Raw genomic sequence first — 20483 nt, forward strand, 5'->3', positions numbered from 1 at the left:
GGTCCTCAAAATAACGTTCTTTTCTTCAAAATGGATGTTTGACAGTGCATATAACAAAATGTAGCAGTATTGGGGACACTCGTTATCGAGAGTGCAATAACGTTTTTTTATCCCCATCCCTTGTATTGTCCAGGTGTACTTTTCCCAGTTTGTGTCAACAGTCCGCAGCTGTTTTGGGGTAATATAAATGTAAGAGCCATGCAGTCGTATAGCACGTGCTGTATGCTTTCTTACCAGTTATTAAATGAGGATATAGTAGCTCTTAAATATCCATTCCTGCCAGAGTCAAATTAGGTAAATTCTCCTTTATATCAGACCACAGTACTAACAGAGGGGTCGGAAAGGTTAAGTTGTCCCGTGATATCAGTTGGATGATATTGCTGTAAAACAAATAAATAAAAATACAACATAAGGATGTGGAGCCTTGTGGCTTGTGCTGTGATTGCAGCCTCTGCAGAGTACAAATTCAAGGAATGACAATACGCTGAGCGAAACGCAAGGGAACATTTCTCAGCTCTTTGTTGAAAACATTGTTTACATTGAAAACAATATACAGGCAAGACACACATTGTATCATCCAGATAGTCTGTGACAAACAGATTTATATGTGTAACAATATATACATTTTAAATGCAGTTTACTGATGTGTCGTCTCTAAATATGTGTTTTACAATCTTAAACATTTTATATTTTTTGTGTTTAAAAATATGATAAAAAACATGTAAAATGAGAGAGAAAATTACTTTTGTCCACGGGCTAAAAAAAAAATAGAAAATATATTAGTTTGTATATTTGCTGTCCCATGGACACGCTCTCTCTCTCATTGTATGTTTTTTTTATTGCGCTTCAATAAATATATTATTGGATAATTATTTGTAGCTTTATTTGTTTTGTATATACTTTTTATAGTTGCCTAGGTATTTATATTTGTTTCAAGATAGCAGCCACACATTGTTTTTATTGGAACAGTATTACTTTTTTTTCTTTTAGAGTTTGCTGCTACATTTTTGCTTTATATTATTTTGCCAAATAATCCCCAATGGTAAACAATATAATATATTGTTTTAATTCATGTTTATTTTTTAGAGAGATTTTGTCTCTCAAGTAAAGTCAACTGCCTGCAGCCGATAGTTAAGAAGCAACGGTCATCAGATCGCTGCTTCCAAACCTGCTAAGCCAACTATAAAGTGATGTTCCTCAATCCATTTGGAACAACTAGGGTCATTGACAAGCCCTGACTACATGCGATTGTCCACACGAGCAGGGGGCGGCATGGCACAAGCAGAGGCTTGTGCAATGATAAATTCAGGAAGCGTATTGCTGCCTCTAGCTGTGAAATTGGGCGAACAGGGCCAGAGATGTCCGCCCGGGGGTTGTTAAATGTACCCGGAAAAGTATATCTTTTAAACAAATATAAAATTATTAAGCTTATATAGATGTCTGTGTTTCATTAAATTAGTTTTTTTGACAGATTTATGAACTGAATAAACTATCAGTAGGTTATTAGTGTTGAGCCATTACAGAAAATCTTTGATATACACAGATATGTATTCTTGATCTGAATTATTAGTTGTCTTTAAAGATGATAATTTTGTTATTATACAAAATATCAGATTATAAACTTTCACGTGTTTACAATTTAAGTCTTCACTTTCTGCCAATAAATCAAATTCACTTGCTCCATTTTATTGTAATAATTATACCTGTTAGCTCATTTAATATCTTCTAAACTAGTCTGCTACTGAGTAGATTACATTTTCCATAACGTTTCTTAAACAGGCCTGTAGTATCCGTTAATTTGTCTCAAGGATCTTATGTTTAAAGCCTTTTCCTTAAAGACTCACAGGTAAGACCCTTTCCACCAATAGTCTAATTGTACAATAGAATAAATTATAGCTTTCCTTATTAGCTAACCTAGTGGTATTCAATGTATTACTAAGAATGATTAAAGGCAGAGCTGACCCTCGCTGTGATAGAATCTGTGACAGTGAGGTACTAAAGTTGTCAAATTAACAATCTGTGCCTTATTGTTAGCTTTGGACCTATTGTACTGTAAAATAAGTTTGTATTGCTTTTTTTCTTCTTAATATGTTCCTAAAGGTATGTATTGGATTGTGTTAATTTATGTTTATTCTTGCAACTGAAATAGCTTTTGGTTTTACTCTTTGAAACCACCACCCATAATGAAAATGTTAGTACCAAGTATGTGTATATAGAGAGAAAATGAGTGATAGAAGATAAGTAGCTATACTTTTCCTGCCAGATCAACCCATTTGAATGGTAACATTCTCATGAGTTGTCAAAGACAACTCCCCATTATTTCAAATAGAAAAATAAACATAAAGGAATAGTTTCACATACATTTAATTAAATGCAGCTTCTATTACGAATCATTGAAAACACATTAAGTGGAAGCAAATTTTCCTCTAGTGTCTCTTTGTTGGTTAAGTTGCTAACTACACTACTTGGCTCAGTTTATTGGTGATTAATATATATATATATATATATATGTATATATATATATATATATATATATATATATATATACTGTATATACACACAGGTATATATTTTACATATATATATATATATATATATATGTGTGTGTGTGTAAAGTTGGAAAACTGCTCTGAACAATACACTTATTTCTCAGATAATTAATCTGTTACAACCACATCACACCACTGCAAGTCTAGAAATATATGCTACTTAGGCAACCCCTTCTTCTAGAATGTGAACATGAAGGAAACGATGAGTAGGCTACAAATCTGTAGACCTGTCAGGCAGGTTCCCCTCTAAGTAAAGATATCCCTAGCGACTTTGCAATGAAGATGAGCGACTATTAGAAGAAGACAAATATCAAAAATGGCAACTACAATGCAAATGAAATAAATAATCTATTGTCAATATTTGATATGGTATTTGTGGGTAAGACTCAGGTTTAAGGTGTCATTTAATCGGCTTCAGATCAATTGATAGACGCTTGTGCGGGTGCAGAGCTGCCATTTTCTAAAGGAGAGACTATTTTCAAAATTAAAGGGGCATAAAACCCAACATTTTTCTATTATGATTCAGATAAAATATACCATTTTAAACAGCTTTCCATTTGACTTCTGTTATCAAGTGTTCTTTGTTTTCTTGTCATCCTTTGTTGAAAAGCAGGAAGTTAAGTTCAGGAGTGTGCACCTGTTTATAGTTTTGAAACAATGTTATACAAGAGCACTAGAAGGCACCACTAATTCCTGTAATGAAGTACTCCAGCCTATCTAGTCTAGTGCTCTAGATATCTCTTCAACAAAGAATAAAAAAAGAACAAATCAGATTTGAGAATAGAAGTACATTGGAAATTTTTAAAAAAATGCATTTTGTATCTGAATCATAAAAGAAAAGCTTTGGGTTTCACGTCCCTTTAATTGTGCATTGTTACACCTATATTTTCTACTGTTAGTATCTGCTAGTGCCATTAGTGTTTATAGCTAAGTGAGGTGCCAAATACATCATATCTCTCACATCAAAAGTGAACCTATAACACCCCCAAAAAACAATCATTAGAAGAGCAACACTTAAATATTTGTCATTGTAAAATATCCATACCAGTTTTGTTATCGGAAAGCAGTCTGGTTGCATAGCACATTAAAGGGACCCTGAACCCAATTTTTTTTCTTTTGTGATTCAGATAGAGCATGTCATTTTAAGCAACTTTCTAATTAACTCCTATTATTATTATTTTTCTTCATTCTCTTGCTATCTTTATTTGAAAAAGAAGGCATCTAAGCTTCTTCTTTTTTGTTCAGCACACTGGACAGCACTTGTTTATTGGTGGGTGAATGTGTCCATCAATCAGCAAAAACAACCCAGGTTGTTCACCACAAATGGGCCGGCATCTAAACTTACATTCTTGCATTTCAAATAAAGATACCAAGAGAACGAAGAAAAATTGATAATAGGAGTAAATTAGAAAGTTGCTTAAAATTGCATGCTCTATCTGAATCACGAAAGAAAAAATTTGGGTTCAGTGTCCCTTTAAGGTGGTGATATCCCAGAGAGAGAGAGAGGTTGGCTGTTGGTACTCTGGGGCATTTTAGAGGTGTCGTTAGGATTTTTTTAACTATGCTTAGGGGAAGATTTATTAAGCTGCATTTGCATTTAAAGGCTTTGCTGAGTGAACCTGCAACCACAAATTTAAAAAGCTAAAACGGCTTCTTTATTATCTCTGCCACCTTAGAGTGGAGAGATAAATCACCCCAATATTTGTTTGTTCGTGGTGATTAACATACCCTGTTCTTGTGCAGTCGGTTGCGTGAGAAGGGGGCGGAATTCCACAAGACAGCTCTAGCGCAATGCTAAATGTTGCCACGCAATACTTTACGTTCTCTACTTGAGAATGTGTCCACCTGCAATCGTAATACATTTGCCCTTAGGCCCAACATGTGAAATTCAGTTTGACTCCTTTGCGAAGTATCTTGTCCCACTATTGTGTCTCATTATTTCAAAGCTAAAGAGGTTGTAATGTTATTCGTTTTGTTTTATGTCTCTTTCAAGTGCTTTTTTGAATATATTAGTTTGGACTGTTTTATAGAAGGAATTTTTTTCTTTGTTTTATTTGTTCGGTAATGTTTTGAAGGCAGTTTAGTTATGCCGTAATCAGTGTGAGTTTTAACTTATGGACATTAGAAGGGCCAGCTTCAAATCTTTAAGAATTCTGCAATTTATGAGTTGTGATTTGTGGCAAGTGTTTTCTGTAAGATGTTACTCTGAAGAAAAGGTTTTATTTTATCCAGGCCAATGTTTTTTTCCCTGCAAACATTTGGGATGAGTGAGCCTAGCAGTAGAGCTGTTTCTGAAAGTGAAAATAAGTCTACAGCATCTGTAATTAAAGCAAATGTCAGAAGGACAGAAGCTAGTGGATAGGATACACTTCAGAATTCTAATAAACGCTTCTTCAGCAACATCAAGCTAAAATCTGGTTGTTTAATGCGCATGTTGGTTTTGACTGACCTCCACCCGGACCAATAAAAATGAGCCTAACATCCCCACATAAATAATAAATCTAAATGTGGTCCTGGCATAATACTGAAAATAACCATAACAATTAGCCCAATCTCCCCAGGGCAATTAACTCTGTAAGTGACCTCCACCACTACCAATCTAACAGTGCTTTTCCGACTAACCCCAAAGCGTAGAATTCTAAAAATCACCTTACTCACCACAAATAAATCTAACTGTGCTGTCCAACTGCCACACTAAAAACATAATTTATGCTTACCTGATAAATTTATTTCTCTTGTGGTGTATTCAGTCCATGGATCATCCATTACTTGTGGGATATTCTCCTTCCCAACAGGAAGTTGCAAGAGGATCACCCACAGCAGAGCTGCTATATAGCTCCTCCCCTCACTGCCATATCCAGTCATTCGACCAAAACAAGCCGAGAAAGGAGAAACCATAGGGTGCAGTGGTGACTGTAGTTTAATTAAAATTTAGACCTGCCTTAAAAGGACAGGGCGGGCCGTGGACTGGATACACTACAAGAGAAATACATTTATCAGGTAAGCATAAATTATGTTTTCTCATGTTAAGTGTATCCAGTCCACGGATCATCCATTACTTGTGGGATACCAATACCAAAGCTAAAGTACACGGATGATGGGAGGAACAAGGCAGGAACTTAAACGGAAGGAACCACTGCCTGTAGAACCTTTCTCCCAAAAACAGCCTCCGAAGAAGCAAAAGTATCAAATTTGTAACATTTTGAAAAGGTGTGAAGCGAAGACCAAGTCGCAGCCTTGCAAATCTGTTCAACAGAGGCCTCATTTTTAAAGGCCCAGGTGGAAGCCACAGCTCTAGTAGAATGAGCTGTAATCCTTTCAGGGGGCTGCTGTCCAGCAGTCTCATAGGCTAAGCGTATTATGCTCCAAAGCCAAAAGGAGAGAGAGGTTGCCGAAGCTTTTTGACCTCTCCTCTGTCCAGAGTAAACGACAAACAGGGCAGATGTTTGACGAAAATCTTTAGTAGCCTGTAAGTAAAACTTCAAGGCACGGACTACGTCCAGATTATGCAAAAGACGTTCCTTCTTTGAAGAAGGATTAGGACACAATGATGGAACAACAATCTCTTGATTGATATTCCTGTTAGAAACCACCTTAGGTAAAAACCCAGGTTTGGTACTCAGAACTACCTTGTCTGAATGAAAAATCAGATAAGGAGAATCACATTGTAAGGCAGATAACTCAGAGACTCTTCGAGCCGAGGAAATAGCCATCAAAAACAGAACTTTCCAAGATAAAAGTTTAATATCAATGGAATGAAGGGGTTCAAACGGAACTCCCTGAAGAACTTTAAGAACCAAGTTTAAGCTCCACGGGGGAGCAACAATTTTAAACACAGGCTTAATCCTAACCAAAGCCTGACAAAATGCCTGGACGTCTGGAACCTCTGCCAGACGCTTGTGCAAAAGAATAGACAGAGCAGAGATCTGTCCCTTTAAAGAACTAGCTGATAAGCCTTTGTCCAAACCCTCTTGGAGAAAGGACAATATCCTAGGAATCCTAACCTTACTCCATGAGTAACTCTTGGATTCACACCAATAAAGATATTTACGCCATATCTTATGGTAGATTTTCCTGGTGACAGGTTTTCGTGCCTGTATTAAGGTATCAATGACTGACTCGGAGAAGCCACGCCTTGATAGAATCAAGCGTTCAATCTCCATGCAGTCAGTCTCAGAGAAATTAGATTTGGATGATTTAAAAGACCTTGTAATAGAAGGTCCTGCCTCAGAGGCAGAGTCCATGGATGACATGTCCACTTTGTCTGCATACCAGGTCCTGCGTGGCCACGCACTATCAGAATCGCCGATGCTCTCTCCTGTTTGATTTTAGCAATCAGTCGAGGGAGCAGAGGAAACGGTGGAAACATATAAGCCAGGTTGAAGAACCAAGGAGCTGCTAGAGCATCTATCAGTGTCGCTCCCGGGTCCCTGGACCTGGATCCGTAACAAGGAAGCTTGGCGTTCTGGAGAGACGCCATGAGATCCAGTTCTGGTTTGCCCCAACGATGGACCAGTTGAGCAAACACCTCCGGATGGAGTTCCCACTCCCCCGGATGAAAAGTCTGACGACTTAGAAAATCCGCCTCCCAGTTCTCTACGCCTCGGATGTGGATCGCTGACAGGTGGCAAGAGTGAGACTCTGCCCAGCGAATTATCCTTGAGACTTCTAACATCGCTAGGGAACTCCTGGTTCCCCCTTGATGGTTGATGTAAGCCACAGTCGTGATGTTGTCCGACTGAAATCTGATGAACCTCAGGGTTGCTAACTGAGGCCAACCGAGAAGAGCATTGAATATTGCTCTTAACTCCAGAATATTTATTGGGAGGAGTTTCTCCTCCTGAGTCCACGATCCCTGAGCCTTCAGGGAGTTCCAGACTGCACCCCAACCTAGAAGGCTGGCATCTGTTGTTACAATCGTCCAATCTGGCCTGCGAAAGGACATACCCTTGGACAGATGGACCCGAGATAGCCACCAGAGAAGAGAATCTCTGGTCTCTTGATCCAGATTTAGTAGAGGGGACAAATCTGAGTAATCCCCATTCCACTGATTTAGCATGCATAATTGCAGCGGTCTGAGATGCAGGCGCGCAAATGGCACTATGTCCATTGCCGCTACCATTAAGCCGATTACTTCCATGCACTGAGCCACTGACGGGCGTCGAATGGAATGAAGGACACGGCAAGCATTTAGAAGTTTTGATAACCTGGACTCCGTCAGGTAAATTTTCATCTCTACAGAATCTATAAGAGTCCCTAGGAAGGAGACTCTTGTGAGTGGGGATAGAGAACTCTTTTCCACATTCACTTTCCATCCATGCGACCTCAGAAATGCCAGAACTATCTCTGTATGAGACTTGGCAATTTGAAAGCTTGACGCCTGTATCAGGATGTCGTCTAGATAAGGAGCCACCGCTATGCCTCGCAGTCTTAGAACCGCCAGAAGTGAGCCCAGAACCTTTGTAAAAATTCTCGGGGCTGTGGCCAACCTGAAGGGAAGAGCTACAAATTGGTAATGCCTGTCTAGAAAGGCAAACCTTAGGAACCGATGATGATCTTTGTGAATCGGTATGTGAAGGTAGGCATCCTTTAAGTCCACTGTGGTCATGTACTGACCCTCTTGGATCATGGGTAGGATGGTCCGAATAGTTTCCATTTTGAATGATGGAACTCTGAGGAATTTGTTTAAGATCTTTAGATCCAAGATTGGTCTGAAGGTTCCCTCTTTCTTAAGAACCACAAACAGATTTGAATAAAACCCCTGTCCTTGTTCCGTCCGCGGAACTGGATGGATCACTCCCATTACTAGGAGGTCTTGCACACAGCTTAGGAATGCTTCTTTCTTTATCTGGTTTGCTGAAAGATGAAATCTCCCTTGTGGAGGAGAAGCTTTGAAGTCCAGAAGATATCCCTGAGATATGATCTCCAACGCCCAGGGATCCTGAACATCTCTTGCCCACGCCTGGGCGAAGAGAGAAAGTCTGCCCCCCACTAGATCCGTTTCCGGATAGGGGGCCGTTCCTTCATGCTGTCTTGGGGGCAGCAGCAGGCTTTCTGGCCTGCTTGCCCTTGCTCCAGGACTGGTTAGGTTTCCAGGCCTGTCTGGAATGAGCAACAGTTCCCTCTTGTTTTGAAGCGGAGGAAGTTGATGCTGCTCCTGCCTTGAAATTTCGAAAGGCACAAAAATTAGACTGTTTGGCCTTTGATTTGGCCCTGTCCTGAGGAAGGGTATGACCCTTGCCTCCAGTAATGTCAGCAATAATTTCCTTCAAGCCAGGCCCGAATAAGGTCTGCCCCTTGAAAGGAATGTTGAGTAATTTAGACTTTGAAGTCACGTCAGCTGACCAGGATTTAAGCCATAGCGCCCTACCCGCCTGGATGGCGAATCCGGAATTTTTAGCCGTTAGTTTAGTCAAATGAACAATGGCATCAGAAACAAATGAGTTAGCTAGCTTAAGCGTTCTAAGCTTGTCAATAATTTCATTCAATGGAGCTGTATGGATGGCCTCTTCCAGGGCCTCAAACCAGAATGCCGCCGCAGCAGTGACAGGCGCAATGCATGCAAGGGGCTGTAAAATAAAACCTTGTTGAATAAACATTTTCTTAAGGTAACCCTCCAATTTTTTATCCATTGGATCTGAAAAAGCACAACTGTCATCAACCGGGATAGTGGTACACTTTGCTAAAGTAGAAACTGCTCCCTCCACCTTAGGGACCGTCTGCCATAAGTCCCGTGTAGTGGCGTCTATTGGAAACATTTTTCTAAATATAGGAGGTGGGGAAAAGGGCACACCGGGTTTATCCCACTCCTTGCTAATAATTTCTGTAAGCCTTTTAGGTATAGGAAAAACATCAGTACACACCGGCACCGCATAGTATCTATCCAGCCTACACAATTTCTCTGGAATTGCAACTGTGTTACAGTCATTCAAAGCAGCTAATACCTCCCCAAGCAATACACGGAGGTTCTCAAGCTTAAATTTAAAATTAGAAATCTCTGAATCAGGTTTCCCCGAGTCAGAGATGTCACCCACAGACTGTTCTCATGTTCTGCATACTGTGACGCAGTATCAGACATGGCTCTTACAGCATTTGCGCGCTCTGTATCTCTCCTAACCCCAGAGCTATCGCGCTTGCCTCTTAATTCAGGCAATCTAGATAATACTTCTGACAGGGTATTATTCATGATTGCAGCCATGTCCTGCAAGGTAATCGCTATGGGCGTCCCTGATGTAATTGGCGCCATACTAGCGTGCGTCCCCTGAGCGGGAGGCGAAGGGTCTGACACGTGGGGAGAGTTAGTCGGCATAACTTCCCCCTTGACAGAACCCTCTGGTGATAATTCTTTTATAGATAAAGACTGATCTTTACTGTTTAAGGTGAAATCAATACATTTAGTACACATTCTCCTATGGGGCTCCACCATGGCTTTCAAACATAATGAACAAGTAGGTTCCTCTGTGTCAGACATGTTTAAACAGACTAGCAATGAGACTAGCAAGCTTGGAAAACACTTTAAAACAAGTTTACAAGCAATATAAAAAAACGTTACTGCGCCTTTAAGAAACACAAATTTTGTCCAAATTTGAAATAACAGTGAAAAAAGGCAGTTACACTAACAAAATTTTTACAGTGTATGTAATAAGTTAGCAGAGCATTGCACCCACTTGCGAATGGATGATTATCCCCTTAATACCAAAAACGGAATAACAAATGACAAAAACGTTTTTCAAACAGTCACAACAACTGCCACAGCTCTACTGTGGCTTTTTACCTCCCTCATTACGACTTTTGAAGCCTTTTGAGCCCTTCAGAGAAGTCCTGGATCATGCAGGAAGAAGCTGGATGTCTGTGTCTGTAATTTTTGCTGCGCAAAAAAGCGCTAAAATAGGCCCCTCCCACTCATATTACAACAGTGGAAAGCCCCAGGGAACTGTTTCTAGGCAAAATTCAAGCCAGCCATGTGGAAAAAACTAGGCCCCAATAAGTTTTATCACCAAACATATATAAAAAATGATTAAACATGCCAGCAAACGTTTTAAAATACACTTTTATAAGAGTATGTATCTCTATTAATAAGCCTGATACCAGTCGCTATCACTGCATTTAAGGCTTTACTTACATTACTTCGGTATCAGCAGCATTTTCTAGCAAATTCTATCCCTAGAAAAATATTAACTGCACATACCTTATTGCAGGAAAACCTGCACGCCATTCCCCCTCTGAAGTTACCTCACTCCTCAGAATATGTGAGAACAGCAAAGGATCTTAGTTACTTCTGCTAAGATCATAGAAAACGCAGGCAGATTCTTCTTCTAAATACTGCCTGAGATAAACAGTACACTCCGGTACCATTTAAAAATAACAAACTTTTGATTGAAGAAATAAACTAAGTAGAAAACACCACAGTCCTCTTACGACCTCCATCTTTGTTGAGAGTTGCAAGAGAATGACTGGATATGGCAGTGAGGGGAGGAGCTATATAGCAGCTCTGCTGTGGGTGATCCTCTTGCAACTTCCTGTTGGGAAGGAGAATATCCCACAAGTAATGGATGATCCGTGGACTGGATACACTTAACAAGAGAAATTAACCATAGCCTACTGCGACCACAAATACACCAACTGACTCACCTAATATTCCCTAATGATACTTTCCTAAACACTGATCTGCCTATGGCAAACCCACTTAACTCTTAACACCCTCCCTGCACTTTATCCCTCAACACAGATAACCTGTGCAAGATTCCAACTAAACATTCCACTTAATCCAACACCCTAACTCAACTGCTCCCATACGCTTTCTATATGATCCCTTAATCCTTCAAAACAAATCATCCTAATACCTAACCACCCTGAATTACACAAAAATAAATACAATTCATTTTATAAAAAACCTTTAACTTTACCTTTCCTGTCTTCAGTCTTCAGCCTCTTTTAGCTGGCAGTAACAGGTCCTCTTCATATCATTCCTTGTTGTGTTTTTCTCTATTTATTAAAATTTTTAGCAACCTTGGTTGGTTAATCAGGTTAACCAATCAGGACTGCTGTTGGGTGGGCTAACTGTCAAATATGAGCCAGTTCAAGTAGAGGCAAGTCCTGTTATGGGGAATGGAGTCAAGTTAACCATTAGTGGTATGTGTAGTTATTGAAGATGGTAGTTTGGAACAGCAATAAGGGTATCAGGCCAGCTATTTGTGGTTGTAGGCCAGAATCACAGATTTGGTTATTAGACATCTAGGGGCTGGATAAGCCTTGATAATTTCTGACTCTAATTGGGGTATGTAATGAGTAGGTTTTTGTGTGGGGGATAAAATCAGTTCTTTTTGTTCATCCAACCCTGTCCATACCAGCTGATATACTATGTGGGTCAGATTATGACTAGTCAAGTCAGAGTAAAGTGACAGCTGTACGATGTCTATAACAGTGTAGCAATAGCTATATTGTATCTATATAACTTTCATTCACATGTATATGTTATGGGTAAAGTCAGAAATCGGGGTAATCATATGCTTACCTAGGTAAAGCAGACATTATCCAAGTGGCTGTGGCTTAAGCCTGATGTAATGTAATTTCCCCACCTACACTATTTATTTTGCGTCCGCCTCGGGGAATCAAGGAAGGCCCCGCCAATCCTCTAGCATCCACCTCAAGTGGACCTTGGTGAATGAGAAAAAGATAGTGAAGATGTGTGAATTACAGTGCATCGTATAAATGTTTGATGCAGTGACTCAATGCACTCTGAGAAGATTTATCATGTTACATCGGGCTTTACCCACAACTGCTTGGGTAATGTCAGGTTTACCCGGGTAATACTAGGATTAACCAATTTCTTACTTTACCCACAACATATACATATGAATATACTTCCTACATCCTCACAGCTGTTGCTATACTCAAGCCACTACATGTTGGTGGAAATTGCACATTGCAGCAACAGGGTTGTTACTATGCAGCAACAGGGTTGTTACTATGCAGCAACAGGGTTGTTACTATGCAGCAACAGGGTTGTTACTATGCAGCAACAGGGTTGTTACTATGCAGCAACAGGGTTGTTACTATGCAGCAACAGGGTTGTTACTATGCAGCAACAGGGTTGTTACTATGTAGCAACCTTGCCACAGTAATATGCATCCCAATTGTGATCTACCCCAAAGCTTTTAGATACTCCAACCCTTTGCTCTTCCCAGCACTTATAAAATGTTGAAAAGCATACAAATACAGACTTATCCTGCTAATGCCAAAAACAAATAATTTTTAGGTGCTTTCCCAAACCCTATTGAATTTTAATATTTTCTAATTTCAAAACTAAGTTAACCTGAAAAACGGGTTCTTAAATATTTGCAATATAAAGTAAAAATGCGGATGCAGGCAATTACATAGTTGTTGTGACATTTAATCCGTACTGCGCAAAGGCTAGGAGGTAAAAGTTTAATACTGTACTTTTTAAACACTCTCAGTTTGGACTTTTAGGTTGTATAATTTATTAGGAGATGCTGTAGAAATCTTGATGCTAGATCTGTTAATATTTATATATATATATATATATATATATATATATATATATATATAAATATAAATATATATACAGTATATCTACAGATATATAAATATAGATAGATTATTTTTTAATGTCAAGCCCATTTTAAATTGAATATTAATGCATAACAATTTTGAATGAAAACGTGTTTTGCACAACACAAATATTAGCAAAAATGTTCCTAGTTAAAGGGACATAATACTCATATGCTAAATCACTTGAAACTGATGCAGTATAACTGTAAAAAGCTGACAGGAAAATATCACCTGAGCATCTCTATGTAAAAAAGGAAGATATTTTACCTCACAATCTCCTCAGCTCAGCAGAGTAAGTTCTGTGTAAAAAGTTATACTCAGCTGCTCCCAGCTGCAGGTAAAAAAAAATAAAAATGAAGAAATGAACTGCAGCCAATCAGCATCAGCAGTGCTGAGGTCATGAACTCTTACTGTGATCTCATGAGATTTGATTTAACTCTCATGAGATTTCATAGTAGGCTTCCTTTACCTGATTGGTGAAATAATATGAGAGTGCACGAGGCTCATCCTTTCAGCTGTCCCAGGACAGACATACTAATATGCTGCTTAGAAATCCTTTACAATGGGATGTGGCTACTGAGGTACTTTTGAGGTAAAATATCTTTCTTTTTTACATAGAGATGTTCAGGTTATATTTTCTAGTCAGCTTTTTACAGCTATGCAGCATCACTTTCAAGTGTTTAAACATTTGGGTATTATGACCCTTTAAGTAAAGTTATGGAAGTTTCAATGATAGTTTTTTCTGTGAACGGAACATATTCATATACTTTGTGAACCTTCTGTGAAAAGCACCTCCTACTCAGGCCTAGTTTCCATTGAGGAGATAAAGTTTGGAAACTGGTGATAAAAACATTTATCTCCATTAAAGGAACACTCAAGTCAAAATTCTCCATAGACTTTAAAGGACCAGTATATACAGTATATTTGAACAATCAACGAATGCATGATAAAAAGACAGTGCAATAGCACTTGATCTAATCTTAAAATGAGTAGTAGATTTTTTTCTGACAAATTTTAAAGTTACATCTATTTCCACTCCCCCGTATCATGTGACAGCCATCAGCCACTTACAAATGCATATACCTATATTCAGTGAATTCTTGCACATGCTCTGTAGGAGCTGGTGACTCAAAGGGGTATATTTTTAAGCAGCGGATGGTGCTTTCTACGCCAAACGTTTCTGGCTCACCAGAAACGGAAGTTAAGAAGCAGCGGTCTTAAGATCGCTGCTCCTTAACTCTTCCGCCACCTAGGTGGTGGACTGAAATCATCCCAATCTGATACGATCGGGATGATTGACACCTCGATTGGCCGCCGGTGAGCAGGGTGCGGCATTGCACAAGCATTTCACTAGAAATGCTTGTGAAATGTTAAACGCTTCCAGCGTATGCTGTCTGCATTTAATGATGTCGGGAGGACATGATTCGCTACAGCGAATGATGTCCATTCAGCACTTGTTAAATTGACCACAAAAAGTGTAAATATAAAAAAGACTGCACATTTTGTTCATGGAAGTAAACTGGAAAGTTGTTTAAAATGACATGCGCTACCTGAATAATGAAAGTTTAATTTCGACTTAAGTGTCCCTTTAATGTAGATAAATGTTTTTATTACCAGTTTCCAAACTTTACCACCTCAATAGAAACTAGGTCTCAGAGAGCCAGAAGTAAATTGTATTTGACGACACAAATTGAACCATCACCAACATTCTCTGAGCAAGCTTGGGATCTGATTGCAGGTGCACAGCGCCGGCAAAGTAAAGCACTATCACTATTTATTGTGCGTATGAAAAAAAACACTAAAATATAATGTCATGAATAAAGTTTCAAAAATAAAACAAAATAAGCAGTTTTATCTGAACCTTATAAAAAAAAAAGTTCATACTTTCACACAACTGGTCTGTGGATTTCCCACTGGCAGATATGGACATTTTCTACATCACTGTTAGTGGAGATGAAGATGCACCAAAAGAATGAAAACAAAAAAACAAATTTCCATTAAAGGAAGATGTGTTTACCAAAAATCTTTAATACATTTTAAAATGCTCTCAATTCGGATGCAGCAAAGAAACCAAAATACTTTCCCTTTAAGTGATATCTATATCAACTATAATGGTCATAAATGAGATTCTACTTAAAGGGATAGTGTATTTATCTCCTGTTTAATGTGTTCCCAATTACTCATTGTACCTACTTGAGTGTATTAAATTGTTTGCAAAGTATTTTGTTATTTGAAATAGCTGTTGTTGCCTGTTGAAGCCACCACCCGGCCAGTACTGCAATAATAGGTACAGAAAAACTATTAACACAAGAACTTGCAGAAAAAAATCACACTCTTACTGGGGAGTGGGAGAGATTGGTACTAAAAATCTTCATTGTTAATTGTTCTCTCTAAGTACTGGCCTTCCTTGCAAGCTCAGCTTATTTTAATGAGTCAAGGTCCCAAAAATCATTGCTCACAGTGGTGGTTTTAAAAGAGAGACATAGGGGCCAATTTATGAAAGTGTGAGCAGACATGATACGATGTTGCGTATCATGTCCGCCGCACATCGATAAATGCTGACAGCATAAGCTGTCGGCATTTATCCTTGCACAAGCAGTTCTTGTGAACTGCTTGTGCAATGCCGCCCCCTGCAGATTCGCGGCCAATTGGTCGCTAGCAGGGGATGCCAATCAGCCCGATTGTATAGGATCGGGCAGATTGATGTCCACAGCTTGCTAACTGCTGTTTCCAGAAACAGGGTCATCAAGCTCCTTTCGGAGATTGATAATTCGGCCCCATAAAGTATTAAAAGGCACATACTTTGTTTTTTTGTAGAACTGCACACAAAATAAATTGGTCAGCTGTTAAGCTTAACCCTTCCCCCATTTAAATTTAACGTTCAGCAACTTGGCATCTCAGAATATGTTGCTTAGCAACTCTAACAAGATGTAAAGACTTTGCATCCTCACCTGTGAATGACTCGTCAGCAATAGATGTACAAATATTTTGAATTATTCAAATTATTTTTTTAAATTCCTTTTTAAAAGTGTTTCATGTTTTGAAATATTAATTATAAAGGGCATTTTAAGACTTCACTCCTAGACAAAACAGACCTACGCTAAAAGACATTAATGAGCTCATTGTAAACTGCGCACAAAGTATCGTTTTTCAAGCCTACATAGACTTGAATGGAAATACAAAAAAATACTTAGAACAAAAAAGAAAATCTGACAGCTTTATCAACTGTCAGATTGTGTTAATTTTTTTTCGACAGTTGGATTAACAAACAAAAAAATGACAACAATATGAGCTTTGTCTTTGTTTATGGTACAGTTTAATTACCTCCAATGCATAACCTTTGTCACACGGCCGTTTCTATCTCCAAAGATTCTAATTAGTATCCTATTAAAATGACACAGACAAAAGGTCATAATTCAAAAGAGCACAAAGCTATATATAAAGTTATTAAAATGGCATTGGTTTAGGGATGAAAAACTACACTGCACTGGGGAATTACGCTACTTTCCAGTGAATATCTGTGACAAATCAATATCAAATACTTTGGCTTACACATACAAACATACAGGGCTTAGTTTAAGAGAAGATTAATAGCTTAAAGGGGCATTAAAGTCTAAATGAAATGTTCATGATTCAGACAGAACATGCAATTTTTTGAACAACCTTCCCCATTTACTTCTATTATTTAAAATGTCTTGTTCTGTTGGTATCCTTTGTTGATAAGCATGTCTAGGTAGGAACAGGAGCAGCAATGGACTACTGGGAGCTAGCTGCTAATTGGTGACTACACATATTTGCCTCTTGTCATTGGCTCACCAGATGTGATCAGCTAGCTCCCAGTAGTACACTGCTGCTCCTTCATCAAAATATACCAAGAGAATGAAGGTCATTCGTTGTAAACATGAAATAAAACAATTGAGTTTTACGTTCCTTTAAGTTAGATTGACCAGCTCCATTCCTGCCAGTACTTGGAGATTTCAATTCTTAAATAGTTTAACCCGTTAACGACCAAGATGTACCCTGTACGTCACTGGTCCTTAAGGGATTTTTTGCTTATAATAGCACGGGTCTCGCCGCGAGCCGCAAGACTGCGCTATTGAACCCTCCCTCCTGCAGGCTTCCTAAAATACCGCTGTCTTGCCACTGGCAGCGAGACTGCGCTATTGAAAAAGTAACCCCATCTTTAAGGGGTTAACTAATGAAAATAAACTTGATTAATGCTATATATAGCAGGATGCAGACAGATCATCTAGGGGTATGCACACATTTTGAGGTACAATATGCATATATTTGGGTCAAGACAAATGTGTATATATTTTAAAGGGATAAAAAGGGTCAAAATTTAAATGTGCATGGGTATATTTCAATTTAAAATACAAAACATTTTCCAATATATTTCCAGTAACAAAAGTGGTTCTAGTAAATGTTATTACTGTTTTTTTCAGTAGCATACGCTCATATGCTACGAGGGCCTGTACACCAGCATTTAAACACAAATTAAGAATTCACTGAAGAAATACACACCACTCCCAGCTCTCTGAGTTTGAATGCTGGTGCACGAACGCTCAAAGCATATGGGCGTATGCCTCTGAAAAACAGTAATGACTTTTCCTAGAATCATTGTTGCTAATGGAAGTACAAAATGCTTCTATTTAAAATGCACCCATGCACACTTCAGGTTTGACCTCTCTATCCCTTTAAGGTATTGAAAAATAAATACACAAATTCACAGCACATATGGCCGCATATTGTACCACAATACCTGTGTACTCAGCCAGCAGGGAGACCACAGGTGGCAGTCTGAGGCCAATGGCAGCTAAACCTGACAGATTGGATAGAATTTGTATTTGTTGAGTGACGGAGCAAACTTCCTATATTAGTCCACGTTTACACAACATAGTTATGTCCTCACCTTGCAGAGGTGATGGTGTCACGTGTGTCACTGGTTATCTGGCTATAGCTATATAATATGTTGTGCATGTGAACAAGCATGTTCCAATCTACGTGTTCCTAATAGCCATGACTATGTGGCGCTACCGCCAAAGGTGAATGCTGATTGGTTTGTATGGTTAAAACTTTAACTATTAAGGCCATAAAGGCTTTACTGCAGATGAGAAAGACTTCAAAAGTTTAAATTTAGGCTTCAAAAGGTCAGTAACAATTTAGCAAAGCCCTTGTCAGTTGATTGATTCCGTGTCAGCCAATAAGAATGTAAGCTTCACTTTTGTTCTTGCCTAGTCCTATATATTTTTTTAATTCAGTGCTGCTACTGGCTTGTTGCAGTAGCAATAGCTACTACTTTAACCTCTTAACGACCAAGGAAGTACCAGGCACGTCCTACAAAAAGTGCCAGTTAATGACCAAGGACGTGCCTGGCACGTCCTCTGGGGTTTCAAGCGCTGGAAGCGATCGTGATCACTTCCAGACGCTTTCAGGGTATTGCAGTGATGCCTCGATATTGAGGCATCCTGTAATACCATTTTTTTTAGCAACTGATGCGGAGAGAGACACTCTGTGGCCCTCTCTGCATCAGTCAGCGATGGTGCCGATCATTGGTGGTGTGGGAGGGATACGAGAGCAGTGGGTGGACGGCCCATCGCTGGATCACTTCCTGTCAGAGATGATTCCTTTGATCCAGTGCGGCATGGACGTTGGGAGCGTGCAAGGGGGGTCGTTTCTGTAGTACTTAGTGGAATGATGATTGGAAGGAGGCAGTGGGAGGGAAAAGGAGGGGGATAAGTCTTGGGAAAAGGGATCTGTGAGGGGGAGGGTATTGAAGGGGGGCAGCTTCACTACGGAAAATATGGAAATAATAAAAAAATACAAACCAGCACAATTTTAGTGCAAAGTTTGTACTGACATACAGCTGCCAGTACCTAAGATAGCCGCAAATAGGAAGAGGGGAGGTTAAGAGAGCTGTTTGGGAGGATTGTGGAGGTTGGGGGAAAAAAAACCCAAAAGGTTTATTTTAGTACTGGCAGACTTTCTGCCAGTACTTAAGATGGCTGTAAGAATTGTGAGGTGGGGAAAGGAAGAGAGGTGTTTGGGAGGGGTCAGGGGGTGGGATGTGCTAGGTGGGAGGCTGATCTCTACACTAAAGCTAAAATTAACCCTACAAGCTACCTAATTAAGCCCCTTTACTGCTGGTCATAAAACAAGTGTGTTGCGCAGAGGAATTTAGCGGCCTTCTAATTACCAAAAAGAAACGCCAAAGCCATATATGTCTGCTATTTCTGAACAAAGGGGATCCCAGAGAAGCATTTACAACAATTTGCCCCATAATTGCACAAGCTGTTTGTAAATAATTTCAGCGAGGAACCTAAAGTTTGTAAAAAAGTTAACAATTTCTTTTATTTCATCGCATTTGGCGGTGAACTGGTGGCATGAAATATACCATCATGGGCCTAGATTAATACTTTGGGTTGTCTACTAAAAGAAAATATATACATGTCAAGGGATATTCAGAGATTCCTGACAGATATAAGTGTTACAATGTAACTATAGCTAGTTTTGGAGAAAAAAAAATGGTTTGCAATAGCAAAGTGCTACTTGTACTTATTGCCCTATAACTATAACTATTTAGCATGGGTGTTTTTTGTTTTTTTTTCCATTTCTTCATCATATTTTATAAAAAATTTTATAGTAAATTATATGGTATGATGAAAATAATGGTATCTTTAGAAAGTCCATTTAATGGCGAGAAAAAACAAATTATGCTTACCTGATCATTTTCTTTTCTTCTGATGGAAAGAGTCCACAGCTGCATTCATTACTTTAAGGAAATAAGAACCTGGCCACCAGGAGGAGGCAAAGACACCCCAGCCAAAGGCTTAAATACTCCTCCCACTTCCCTCATCCCCCAGTCATTCTGCTGAGGAACAAGGAACAGTAGAAGAAATATCAGGGTGAAAGGTGCCAGAAGAATAAAATAAGGACGCCCCACATAAAATTACGGGTGGGGAACTGTGGACTCTTTCCATCAGAAGAAAAGAAAATGATCAGGTAAGCATAATATATATTTTTCTTCTTAAATGTAAAGAGTCCACAGCTGCATTCATTACTTTTGGGAAAACAATACCCAAGCTAAAGAGGACACTGAATGCCAAAACAGGAGGGTACAATAGGCGGCGCATTCTGAGGGCACCAAGCAAGAAAAACACAACCATCCCAAACCGTGCTTCTTCAGAGTCGGACAGAAAATTAAGAGTGAAAAAGGGCCCCTAAGGACACAGACTCATAGACAGTCCGAAGTCCAACCAGAAATCCCAAACAGATTCACTGAACCAACACTCCACCAAAAGGACCGTCGCCCCATAGACAGTCCCACACTCCATGTACTAGTACAAATACCCAAATCCCCCA

General features: G+C 39.2%; 1 protein-coding gene across 3 annotated transcripts in view; it reads right to left on the reverse strand.

Moving 5' to 3' along the window:
• The window catches only part of LOC128643047 (glutamate receptor ionotropic, NMDA 1-like), a 382985-nt gene continuing 362502 nt past the window's right edge, over window positions 1–20483 (reverse strand). For all 3 annotated transcript variants that reach the window (XM_053695973.1, XM_053695975.1, XM_053695972.1), the window contains one exon: window positions 1–380. In XM_053695973.1, coding sequence (XP_053551948.1) covers window positions 312–380 — 69 coding nt within the window. In that variant the 3' untranslated portion in view covers window positions 1–311. The remainder of the gene's footprint in view (window positions 381–20483) is intronic.

Source organism: Bombina bombina, chromosome 12, assembly GCF_027579735.1.
Source record: "Bombina bombina isolate aBomBom1 chromosome 12, aBomBom1.pri, whole genome shotgun sequence".
In the NCBI taxonomy this organism is placed as follows: domain Eukaryota; kingdom Metazoa; phylum Chordata; class Amphibia; order Anura; family Bombinatoridae; genus Bombina; species Bombina bombina.